The sequence below is a fragment of the Oncorhynchus kisutch genome, linkage group LG17 (assembly GCF_002021735.2).
Source record: "Oncorhynchus kisutch isolate 150728-3 linkage group LG17, Okis_V2, whole genome shotgun sequence".
In the NCBI taxonomy this organism is placed as follows: Eukaryota; Metazoa; Chordata; class Actinopteri; order Salmoniformes; family Salmonidae; genus Oncorhynchus; species Oncorhynchus kisutch.
In genome coordinates, this window is record NC_034190.2 from 50410746 (window position 1) to 50423595 (window position 12850).

At 46.7% G+C, this 12850-nt stretch overlaps 1 protein-coding gene across 1 annotated transcript in view; it reads right to left on the bottom strand.

The window, feature by feature from the left end:
* The window catches only part of LOC109906977 (cadherin EGF LAG seven-pass G-type receptor 3), a 58406-nt gene that overhangs the window by 26856 nt on the left and 18700 nt on the right, over positions 1-12850 (bottom strand). Inside the window, 14 exon segments of the mRNA XM_031793304.1 lie at positions 217-318; positions 494-677; positions 1935-2055; positions 3630-3771; positions 5376-5544; positions 5670-5780; positions 6520-6705; positions 7081-7250; positions 7986-8111; positions 8281-8444; positions 9329-9486; positions 10059-10118; positions 10120-10148; positions 10247-10463. Of these exon segments, the coding sequence (XP_031649164.1) occupies positions 217-318; positions 494-677; positions 1935-2055; positions 3630-3771; positions 5376-5544; positions 5670-5780; positions 6520-6705; positions 7081-7250; positions 7986-8111; positions 8281-8444; positions 9329-9486; positions 10059-10118; positions 10120-10148; positions 10247-10463 (1939 nt within the window).

Below are 12850 nucleotides of genomic sequence, written 5' to 3' on the forward strand. Positions count from 1 at the left end.
TACATACTGATACCTGTATAACACATCCACAACACTAAAAAACAACAGTGGGTGGGGAAGGGGAGGGTCCTTTCAAACACTATACTAACACTATACCATTCAAAGGAATGGGGTGTCCCACTCTCTCATCTTTCCTTCTTTGGAAGACTCAGGAATGATACTATCTACAGATATCCAGTTAACTACAGTGAATGTGGAGAAGGTTGAGGGACTGACCCACAGATCCTTTAGGACAAGGTACGGCTGCTGGCAGGTTGAACTTAGTCCTGGGCCACCAGATCCCCAGGGTGATGCTCTTAGGACAGCCGTCATAAATGACTAACACAGAGAGAGAGGGGGGGGGGGCAAACAGAGTGTTAGTATACTAAATATCATCGAGAGGAATAAGGGAATCCGAGAACCAGGAAGCACAGAGAAGATGTGAGAGGAGACATGGGAGGAAGAGAGAGAGAGAGGATCACAGGAAAGGAGGAGAGGAAACGCTCTGTCTTACCGTCGCAGCCCGTCTGTGTGACCTCGGCAAAGGGGTTGTCGCACATGTTGCACTGTCGACCAATCACGCCAGCCCGACACGGGCACTGGCCACTCTCTGGGTCACATGACCGGGAGAAGGAGCCCACAGGGTAGCAGTCACACGGCAGGCAGGAGTCACTGCCTCGCGGGCGGTAGTGGAACTCCTGACACACACACACAGATATATATACACAGAGAGACACACACACAGATATATATACACAGAGAGACAGACACACACACACACATATATATATATATATATATATATATATATACACAGAGAGACAGACACACACACAGATATATATATACACAGAGAGACAGACACACACACAGATATATATATACACAGAGAGACAGACACACACACAGATATATATATACACAGAGAGACAGACACACACACAGATATATATATATATATATATACACAAAGAGACAGACAGACACACACACACACACAGACAGATAGACACACACAGACGGAGATAGAGACAAACACGTCACAGATACACACAGACACACACATTCAGACCAAAGACAAGCACATCCAAATGGACACAAAGGACAGACAAAGCAAAGTCACAGACATATACAGGCATAGACATTTACATAGATATTTACATATTCATTTCCATAAACATTTACATACACATTTACATAGACCACAGACAGACAAACACAGAAACGCACAAACATACACACACATTTGTATGAAAAAAAGAGAGTGAAGAGCGTGTAAACGTACATACACACACACACACAGAAAAGAGAGAAAGAGGGAGACACACAGAGACGTGGGACAGACAAACACAAAAAAAGACAGACAAAAATATTGTCAGGCGAGCATTTCGGAATAGCAAGCACGTACAATTGCGTAAAAGAGCAATTCATCACTTGAATTATGTGAAGAAAAACACATGGAAAAGCTACAGTTAAAGACAGGGTGCTACTGAACGTCAACGACAACATGCTTCTCTCCTGTTCTTGAGAAAGGATTTGAGATGGGCTCGCTGTGGGGAGGGGGTATGATGGATAAGGGGGTGCCTGTTGGCGTTAAGAGTGTTAAAGGCTAATGGGGTGCGTTCAGATTAACAAGAGGAAGCTGCTGATGAGGCCTCTTAAAATAGTGCTTGTTTGACAACATCGTCGGCTTAGAGCTAGGATCAGTATCAAGGATTAGAGATTAAGGTCACGAACAGGGATTACGGGTTAGGCCGGGGTTACAGCCCAGAGTTGATTAGAAAACAATAGGTAAGGCCGATGACAGGACTGCCGGGGTATGTAAGAGCATGGATCAGTGCCTGGGGGGGGGGGGGGGGGGGGGGGGGGTTGGGGGGTTACGATATGAGTTGATTATCAGTAAGAGTAGTTACTGCTGATATGAGCGAGTGTGTGTGCCACAGTGAGCAAGTCACCTTGCAGTGGCATTGGCCGCTGGTCTTGTTGCAGTCGGGGTCCAATCCTTTACTGGCGTCACAGTGGCAGGGCCCACATGTTGGAGAGCCCCACCAACCACGTGGACATTGGTGGTCAATCCTATACACACACACCGCACACACGCACAAACACACAGTGAAACACACACACGCACACATGTTAAAGGCCCAATGCAGACAAAAAATATGATTTTCCTGTGCTTTGTATAGATATTGAACAAAAATATAAATGCAACAAGTAAAGTGTTGGTCACATGAGCTGAAATAAAAGATCCCAGAAATGTTCCATACGCACAAAAAGCTTATTTCTCAAAAAATGTTGTGCACAAATGTGTTTACATCCCTGTTAGTGAGCATTTATACTTTGCCACGATAATCCATCCACCTGACTGGTGTGGCATATCAAGAAGCTGATTAAACAGCATGCTCATTACACAGGTGCACCTTGTGCTGGGGACAATAAAAGGCCATTCTAAAATGTCCAGGACCTCCACATCCGGCTTCTTCAACTGCGGAATCTTCTGAGACCAGCCACCCGGACAGCTGATGAAACTGAGGAGTACTTCTGTCTGTAACAATGCCCTTTTGTTGGGAAAAACTCATTCTGATCGGCTGGGCCTGGCTCGCCTGTGGGTGGGAGCCCATGGCTGCTACCCTGCCCAGTCATGTGAAATCCATAGATTAGGACCTAATGAAATCATTTCAATTGACTGATTTCCTTGTATGAACTGTTACTCAGTAGAAAAGTTCAACTTGTTGCATGTTGCGTTTATATCAGTGAAAGAGCTGTTTGAAAAGACCGCCTGGAATTTCAGCCTGTTTTATTAGTCAATAGACCAATAAGAAAGAGAGTTCCTAACCTCTCTGCCAATAACAGTCCGTTTTCCGTTTCCCCTCCCCACTCAGGCCACTCCCAGACAGTCCTAGCAAAATTCTTATTTGAGAAATTGCTCTTCGCTAAAAGAAGCTATTTTGGTTTCTTTTTAATAACCATTTGAATTGAAAACAGTCACAATAAGGTACTTCACTGTTAGCCAGAAAATATTGGATATTGCGACAAAACAGCTGCATTAGACCTTTAAAAGTGTCAGTTCTTTTCAGTTTCACCCCCATGTCTGCTATACAGGCCACAGTGTACATCCCAGAGCACATCACAGTACCTGGATCAAAGGGAATGGGGCAGAGGAAAGATCTGACACCGAAAGCTGGGAGGGATTTCACATGGGGGCGGGGGGGGTGATGCCCGGGTCACAGATATACACTCTGTTTTATCATCACAGATAAACGTAAGTCTTCTCTTATCCTCTCCTGTGGATTAGGACATATGTGTGGGGGGGGGGCGGACAACAAACGCCACTTTGACAGAGCAGAGCACCGCCGAACACTGCTTCAGCCTCAGGCACTGCTGCGGTGTACCGTTACGAACATTAGAAACACAGAGAGACATTTGGAGTTCGGTCATACTGCCGGGCCTCAGTCGTCGAACGTCTCCACAAGTCACAGGTGTATAATATTACGTTAATAGCTAGTTGATTTATAGTTGATGTGAGGTTGACTCACTGACCTGTGCTGACAATACCGGCCGTTGGGGTTGATCTACAGTTGCCCCATGGTTGATGAATAGTTGCTGTAGTATGGTTGATCTATAGTTGTATGTACGGTTGACAGACTGACCTGTGCTGACAATACTGTCCGTAGTGGTTGTCTCCACAGTCGCAGATGTATCCGTGGGATGAGCTGGGCTTCCTGTGGCACTGGGCATTGTTCTCACATGGGTTCAGCTGGCACGCGTCTTTGCAGCCCTTACCATAGAAACCTACAACACACACACACACATACACACATACACATACACACACACGCACACAGTCATTACCATGGGAACACGCACACAGGCGTTAGAAACCTAGAACACACCCACATCTTAATACAAAAAAAAACCAGTCCTTTGAAAAGAACCATAGAAGCCTAAAACAGGCAGAAAGCTCTGGACATTCGTGCATTTATGGATACTACACGCAACAACAGCTTTCACACAAAACAGACATAGCGTTTCCAGACCATAGCCCTTGCTATAGAAACCTATAGAAAACCAACAGCAAAACCACAGAGCCATACATACAGCCCGCAAAATCCATGGTGTTTCGCTGTTTTTTTCTAGGCACTGATATTTCTGACGATATCAGTGCATCAAGGAAGTCAATATTACGCGGCCATCGTCCCAATAGAGCTCTTCTGACACCATTTTTTTTGTACACCAGATAGAAGAGTGGAAAAGAATCTCCCCATAGAACCAGGTGAGTACTTCTTCAAAAAGAAGTCCCTGGCAAAGACTCCTACACCTATTACACCACGTCCTTGAACTCGACCATGTAAGGATACCAAGAAATGGACAAAAGATGAAGACGTTGGCCTTGGTCGCATACAAGTGCACACAATGACACTGTCCTGGCGGCGGGAAGCTACTGGAGTCTTAAAGCCTGAATTTTTGGGAACTGGTTCACGTGTTCTCTGACTACGGAGGGGTGTAGCTTTTACCCCCTAGCCATCACAGTGGCTCTAGGTCGATACAACTGAATCTGTCGAAAGAAACACATTTTTATTGCGACCTAATTATCCTGTGCATGGTAACACGCAAACAGGCAAACACACACACACACATTCACACTAGCTGCCTCACACAGCACCACGCTGACAGCAGATGCCCTTGTGTCAGTGCCCTGTGTGTGTGTGTGTGTGTGTGTGTGTGTGTGTGTGTCTGTATAGTACATAGCGTGTGAACAGTGCTGTAAATGTTCTCCGGTGTGTGAGCCGGAGCCATTGAGCTAATTCAACAGGTGTTGCAGTGCCACCGTACTGCCGTTGCACTGGCGTGCTCACAGCCAAAGATGAGAGGGAATTATTCAGAGCACCTCTGGTATGATGAAACTTTGATTTGTCTCCCCCTGACACCCATTGGCCTGTTTCGATCTTTAATGCTCATTTGGCTAATGAAAGCCATCGCTGCTGTACGTATCCACTGCAGCACCGTCTCCGACATCTCCGACAAACCCACTTGCGTGTGCACTGTGTTTGACTATATCTCTTTGTTGCCACACTGCGCAAACAGGGAGTGGTTGTTGTGTTAGATGGTGCTGAAGGGATTTCTGAGCTTCACCACCCCCCCCCCCCCCCCCACAGCGCTCATTGCTTCCTCTCTCTCTCTCCCTCTCTTGTTCTCCCCCCCCCCCCCCCCCCCCGCTCTTTCTTCATCACACCTTCTAGCAAATGTTCTTTCCCTTTTAAGTCGTCTCACTTTGTAGTTTTGTACAATTTGCCGATAGAGGGATTAAATGAGGTCCTTTCACAAATGCCAAATGCCTGCACAGACACAGACACGCGCACACTCTCGCTCACAAACTCCCTCTTGAAGTATCTTACCTGGTTCGCAGAGACAGGTGTGGCGTTCCCAATCATCACTACAGCGGCTGTAGGGCGGGCAGGGGGAGGAGACACAGGGGTTGCCAACGCTACAGCCCGTCTCCACTTTGACAGCCTTGGAGGGGCGGGGCAGGAGCGGGGCGTCCGGTCGTACCCCCAAACGAACCCCCTGACAACACAGACGAAATGCGTGTCAAACAGAATCTTGTAAGAACATAGACCATTATACCATACATGCTAACACAAAAAGTCTATAAGAGTCCCAAAAATAATTGTGGACAGTGGTTAAGATACCTGGACGCAGCCCCGTATCCCATTCTGCACCTCCCCCGAGCCCAGGACTCCGCCCACATGAAGGTGTTTGACCTTCAGCCCATGGATCTCATTCCCCACTATCACTGTGCCCTGGGAGACAGGGAAGAGATAGAGATAAATAGAGAGGGAGAGAGAGAGCGAGAGAGAGAGAGAGAGAGAGAGAGAGAGAGAGAGAGAGAGAGAGAGAAAGATAAAGAGAGAGAGAGAAAGAGAAAGAGAGAGAGAGAGAGAGAGTGAGAAAGAGAGAGAGAGAGAGAGAGAGAGAGAGAGAGAGAGAGAGAGAGAGAGAGAGAGGGAGAAGAGATCAGTCAGTCCATTTACAGATGCTATTCAGAATGACAGTCAGTGCTTACAACTAGATGTAGTTAGAGAAAGAGAGGGAGAAAAGACTGAATAAGTGAGAGAAAAGAACAGAATAGATAGAACGGGATAGGGACAGGGATAGAAAGAGTGACAGACACAAAATTATTCGATAGAAGGCAAGTGACGAGCACAGGAGAGCCCATAAAAGTGTGTGTGTGGGGTGGTACATTGGAGTCAATATTTACAAAACCCAGGTTTTAATACCAGCAGTGGGCAGACAGAGCATAGCCAGGCAGAGAGCCAGTACACTGGCTTTAGGATTGGATTTTGGGATTAACGACCTACAGGATTGGCCAGAATAGAGGTTCAGATTTGCATTGAGACGTCTGCGCTGCAAAGAGCGATAGGGCCTTGTTGTGTCACCCTTAGGCGCAGACCCAGGATCAGTTTACCCCTCCCCCAAATGAAGCCTCACCCATTAAATCTGATTTCAGAGCAGTGAGTAGGGACAATGTGGGACTCTCACCTGGAAGAGGCCGAAGTCGAGGCGGACAGTAGCCACGTAGCGCGTCTCCCTCCCACTGCGGACGTCTCGGAGCTCCAGCTGCAGGTCATGCCAGCGCCCATCGCTCACCTGCACCTGGTCCAGACGCAGACGCACCGGCCGCGTCGACCCCTTGGTCACTGAGAACACCAGCTGACCGCTCACCAGCTGCCGCGGCAACACAGGTACATTGGTGAATACACAGAGTGACCCACATGTAGATGCACACACTGTATTAACATAGCATGGTTTGGAGTCCCCCCTGCAGGGTTGGTATTACTACAACAAACTGACGGACAGGCAGACAGATGGACAGACGGACGGACAGACGGACAGAATGGACGGACAGACGGACAGACAGACAGACAGACAGACAGACGGACAGACGGACAGACAGACAGACGGACGGGCAGATGGGCAGACAGACAGACAGACAGACAGACAGACAGGCAGGCAGGCAGGCAGGCAGGCAGGCAGGCAGGCAGGCAGGCAGGCAGGCAGAGATAAACTAGTGCAGGTAAGGCAGCACAGGCGTGTAGAGACCTGGAAGACCAGGCTGGTGTACTGTCCGGCCTGTGCCTGCAGCAGGGTGCCCTCCCTGGCCCGTGTCCTAAACACCAGCCCCAGGTACCAGGGAGTGGAGATGGTCACGTCATTCTTCAGGTCCCACCAGAGGGCACTGTTTCCCAGGAAACGATGTGGGTGGGGCATCACTTTAGGGGGGGGGAGAAGGACTAGAGTCAGTGAGATGTGTGAGTGTACTATAGGTGTTCATCACAGGAGGTTGGTGGCACCTCAATTGGGGAGGACGGGCTTGTGGTGACGTCTGGAGTGGAATCATTGGAATGGCATCAAATACATCAAGCACATGGTTTCTGTGTGTTTGATGCCATTCCATTCGCTCCGTTCCAACCATTATTATCATATGTGAGAAAAGCCTATACTGGATACATATCGGGACTTTGGTTGAGCCACGACCGGAAGTGACTTTTCAGAGCAGATAAGGAGAGCATTTTAGGTAAACCGAACCCTTTTCTTTACCTAATTCTCCTAACCTTCCCTCTAGGTTAATTCTCCTAACCTACTAGGTTAATTCTCCTAACCTTCTAGGTTAATTCTCCTAACCTGCTAGGTTAATTATCCTAACCTGCTAGGTTAATTATCCTAACCTGCTAGGTTAATTCTCCTAACCTTCCTTCTAGGTTAATTCTCCTAACCTGCTAGGTTAATTCTCCTAACCTGCTAGGTTAATTCTCCTAACCTTCCTTTTAGGTTAATTCTCCTAACCTTCCTTCTAGGTTAATTATCCTAACCTTCCTTCTAGGTTAATTCTCCTAACCTGCTAGGTTAATTCTCCTGACTTGCTACGAAAAAGTCAATTACGGTCATAGCTGCATCGAAGTGGCATGTTTTTAAGGAATCTCGATAAGTTTCAGTGTGTTTCTCACCATGGCTGCAGTCCTTCCCTCCAAAACCTAGGGGGCAGTCACATGAGAATGTCTCCCAACTCACTCGGCATGTTCCTCCATTCTGACACGGGTTGGATTTACAGAAGGGCGACTTGGCACTGCAGCCTATCAGAACCGGAGAAGACAGCCACATTAAACAAGCTTCCTGTACATCAGAGGTGAATCCTAATTTCCACTTCAGTAGCATTTTCACTTCGGCAATGCATGACTAAGATGACACTTTAATGAGGTGAATGTTAGGAATGACCTCACAGTGTGGAACAACCATACAGACCGGGTAGGGTTCCGTTGTTAGCGATGTATCCAGCCAGGTCCAAAAGACTGTTGTCGATGTGGAGGTCTTTCATACAGCCGATAAACTCTCGGGTGTGGAACGGAAAATTATCTGGCGTGTTGGGCACTCCGCCCAAAAACAAGGGACCGGTGAGATCCAGAGATCTGAGAAGGAGAAATGGAGAGAGAGAGAGGTGGGGGGGGGGGGGGGGGGAGAGAGAGAGAGAGAGACAGAGTGAGAGAGACACAGAGAGAGAGACAGAGAGAGAGAGACAGAGAGAGAGATACAGACAGACAGACAGACAGACAGACAGACAGACAGACAGACAGACAGACAGACAGACAGACAGACAGACAGACAGACAGACAGACAGACAGACAGACAGACAGACAGACGAGAGAGAGAGAGAGTGAGAGAGAGAGAGAGAGAGAGAGAGAGAGAGAGAGACAGACAGACAGATGGAAGAGAAGAGCACAGCATTATTAGATGTTGCCCTTGTACTTTCCTCAGGACTTACAGAGCACAGCAGCAGTGATGTGGTGACTTGTCAAGTCTAGACAGGGAGAAGAGGCTCAAGTGGCAATGCTGAATGGTTCACCCTGACACTGACTTGCAAGTGAAGCATACAGTCACTTGCAAGTCAGTTTGAGACTGTTTGAGGTTGTGGACAGGTGTCTTTTATACTGATAACAAGTTCAAACACGTGCCATTAATACAGGTAATGAGTGGAGGACAGAGAAACCTCTTAAAGAAGAGGTTACAGGTCTGTGAGAGCCAGAAATCTTGCTTGTTTGTAGGTGACCAAATACTTATTTTCCACCATAATTTGCAAATAAATTCATAAAAAATGATTTTCTCGATTTTTTTCCTCAATTTGTCTGTCGTAGTTGAAGTGTACCTATGGTGAAAATTACAGGCCTCTCTCATCTTTTTAAGTGGGAGAATAATTTTTTGCCCCACTGTACGTGTGTGTGTCTGTGTGTCTGTGTGTGTATGAGAGAGAGAGAGAGAGAGAGAGAGAGAGAGAGAGAGAGAGAGAGAGACTCACTTCTTGGAGCTGGTTTGCTTGCCCTGAGCAGCACAGCTGTAGTTGCCGAGCTGTGTTCCGAAGCGCAGCGACACAGCCGTGTCACAGTCATCCACACTGACCACCGCCACCTTCTCATCAGACGGACCCTGAGCCTCCCCGCTCACACTGCGCTTGGGCTGGGGCAAAGACAGGGACAGTGAAATATAACACACACACACACACAGAACACACACACACACACACACCCCAAAACACCCTGCTGTACTCTTGCTGCTTATGCTGAAACAACAGAGAGATAGTGAAACACAGTACACAGACGAGTGTGTTGTCGGAGGTGGCTACGACGGCGCTGCAGGGGAGAGCAGCCCTTTCACCACCTCCTGACCAATTCTGCTATATTGTGTGTTTGTATTTTATTTTCTGATCTTAACTTGTTTTACATTCCTGTGTGTATTTATTCCTTGTGTTATTGTTTGTTCTATTCTTCTTTCTACGTTCTCTCGGCGTTGTTGGGAAGCGAGCGTTTCGCTGTTGGTCTAGGCTCAGAAAGGATTTGATTTGATTTGAGAAAGGGGACGACAGCTTGACACACGAAGGAACGCGGCCACTGCGCCTGGACTAAGATGGCGTGGGGGGGGGGACTCCAGAAAGTGGAGAAGCGAAGAAAATGTAAACAAGTGCATGGTATGTGCAGCAGAGACACAGACACACACACACCACACACACACACACACACACTAAGACTCACCTTGTTGTAGTAGTGGATGTGGACAGTGTGCCAGTTTCCATCGGCTACACCCCCAGGTAGGGAAGGGGCTCACCTGAGTGGACGATTCACCTGGGGACAGAAAGGTCAGAGGTCTCACTCAAAACCAGGGTTTCCACCTACCATTATACAGGTTGGACACACACACACACACACAGATATACACCCACCTGTGGAGTACTTGAGCACCACCTGGCCCTCCAGGATCTCCAGAGCCAGGAAGTCGTGTTTCTCATTGAAGCGTCCGTTGTAGAAGAGGAGGCCACTGTTCTCCAGGGTGGCGAAGCTGTAACACACCACCCGCCATGCAGGGCGCTGTGAGTTAAAGACATCCCTCGCACATCCACCCCAGAACCAGGCCAGACCCCAAACCAGACTTCTTGTCCACTTGCATGGGTGAAATACTAGGTTTGTTATGTTAACAGGGATGAATGTGGTGTCAGCCCCCCCCCCCCTCCCCGGTGTTACATATGGGCTATAAGCTCAACTACAACTGTGCTCTACACGTGGTACCGTATAAGACTGTACTGTCACTCCACTGCAAATCTCTACTGCAAGGCTATATGAGTGTGTGCTAGAATATAGTAGTATATAATAGTAGTAATATAATAGTAGTATATATAATAGTCGTATATAATAGTTGTATATATAGTAGTATAGAATAGTCGTATATAATAGTAGTATATGATAAAATATCCGTTCCAGTGGACCTCTGAGTCATAGGATTTAGTTACACCTGAGATCAGTACGAACACGTACGAAAGTGGTCCGCGCTCGCTACTGTAAGTCGCTCTGGATAAGAGCGTCCGCCTAAATGAATCCAATGTAAATCACATTTAATTGACCACTTCTCCTAGCAACCACCCTCTGACCAATCAGAAAAACACGCCAAGGGGGCCAGGACAGGTCCCAGTGGGGGCCCAAACGACAGATGAAGAAAGAGCAGGGAATTGAGAAACCTGCTAAAAAGACTGATCGAAAAACAAAGAGACAGAGAGAGAGAGTGATGAGAAAACAAAGAGACAGAGAGAGAGAGTGATGAAGAAAACAAAGAGAGAGAGAGTGAATGAGAAAACCAAGAGACAGAGAGAGAGAGTGATGAAAACAAAGAGAGAGAGAGTGATGAGAAAACAAAGAGACAGAGAGAGAGAGTGATGAGAAAACAAAGAGACAGAGAGAGAGTGATGAGAAAACAAAGAGACAGAGAGAGAGAGTGATGAGAAACAAAGAGACGAAGAGAGAGAGTGATGAGAAAACGAAGAGACAGAGAGAGAGAGAGAGGAGATGGTGAGAAACAAAGAGACAGAGAGAGAGTGATGAGAAAACAAAGAGACAGAGAGAGAGAGTGATGAGAAAACAAAGAGACAGAGAGAGAGAGTGATGAGAAAACAAAGAGACAGAGAGAGAGAGTGATGAAAAACAAAGAGACAGAGAGAGAGAGTGATGAGAAAACAAAGAGACGAGAGAGAGAGTGATGAGTAAAACAAAGAGAGAGAGAGTGATGAGCAAAACAAAGAGACAGAGAGAGAGTGATGAGAAATAAAGAGACAGAGAGAGAGAGTGATAAGAAAACAAAGAGACAGAGAGAGAGAGTGATGAGAAAACAAAGAGAGAGAGAGTGATGAGAAAAAGAGACACAGAGAGAGAGTGATGAGAAAACAAAGAGACAGAGAGAGAGAGTGATGAGAAAACAAAGAGACAGAGAGAGAGTTATGAGAAAACAAAGAGAAAGAGAGAGAGTGTGATGAGAAAGCAAAGAGACAGAGAGAGAGAGTGATGAGAAAACAAAGAGACAGAGAGAGAGTGTGATGAGAAAACAAAGAGACAGAGAGAGAGAGAGTGATGAGAAAACAAAGAGACAGAGAGAGAGAGTGATGAGAAAGCAAAGAGACAGAGAGAGAGTGTGATGAGAAAACAAAGAGACAGGGAGAGAGAGTGATGAGAAAACAAAGAGACAGAGAGAGAGAGTGATGAGAAAACAAAGAGACAGAGAGAGAGAGAGTGGTGAGAAAACAAAGAGACAGAGAGAGAGAGTGATGAGAAAACAAAGAGACAGAGAGAGAGAGTGATGAGAAAACAAAGAGACAGAGAGAGAGTGATGAGAAAACAAAGAGACAGAGAGAGAGAGTGATGAGAAAACAAAGAGACAGAGAGAGAGTGATGAGAAAACGAAGAGACAGAGAGAGAGAGAGAGAGTGATGAGAAAACAAAGAGACAGAGAGAGAGTGATGAGAAAACAAAGAGACAGAGAGAGAGAGTGATGAGAAAACAAAGAGACAGAGAGAGAGAGTGATGAGAAAACAAAGAGCCAGAGAGAGAGAGAGAGTTATGAGAAAACAAAGAGCCAGAGAGAGAGAGAGTGAAGAGAAAACAAAGAGACAGAGAGAGAGAGTGATGAGAAAATATAGAGACAGAGAGAGAGTGATGAGAAAACAAAGAGACAGAGAGAGAGTGATGAGAAAACAAAGAGACAGAGAGAGAGAGAGTGAAGAGAAAACAAAGAGACAGAGAGAGAGAGTGATGAGAAAACAAAGAGACAGAGAGAGTGATGAGAGAGAGAGAGAGAGAGAGAGAGAGAGAGAGAGAGAGAGAGAGAGAGAGAAGAGAGAGAGAGAGAGACAGACAGAGAGAGAGAGAGAGAAGAGAAAACAAAGAGACAGAGAGAGAGTGATGAGAAAACAAAGAGACAGAGAGAGAGAGAGTGAAGAGAAAACAAAGAGACAGAGAGAGAGAGTGATGAGAAAACAAAGAGACAGAGAGAGTGATGAGAGAGA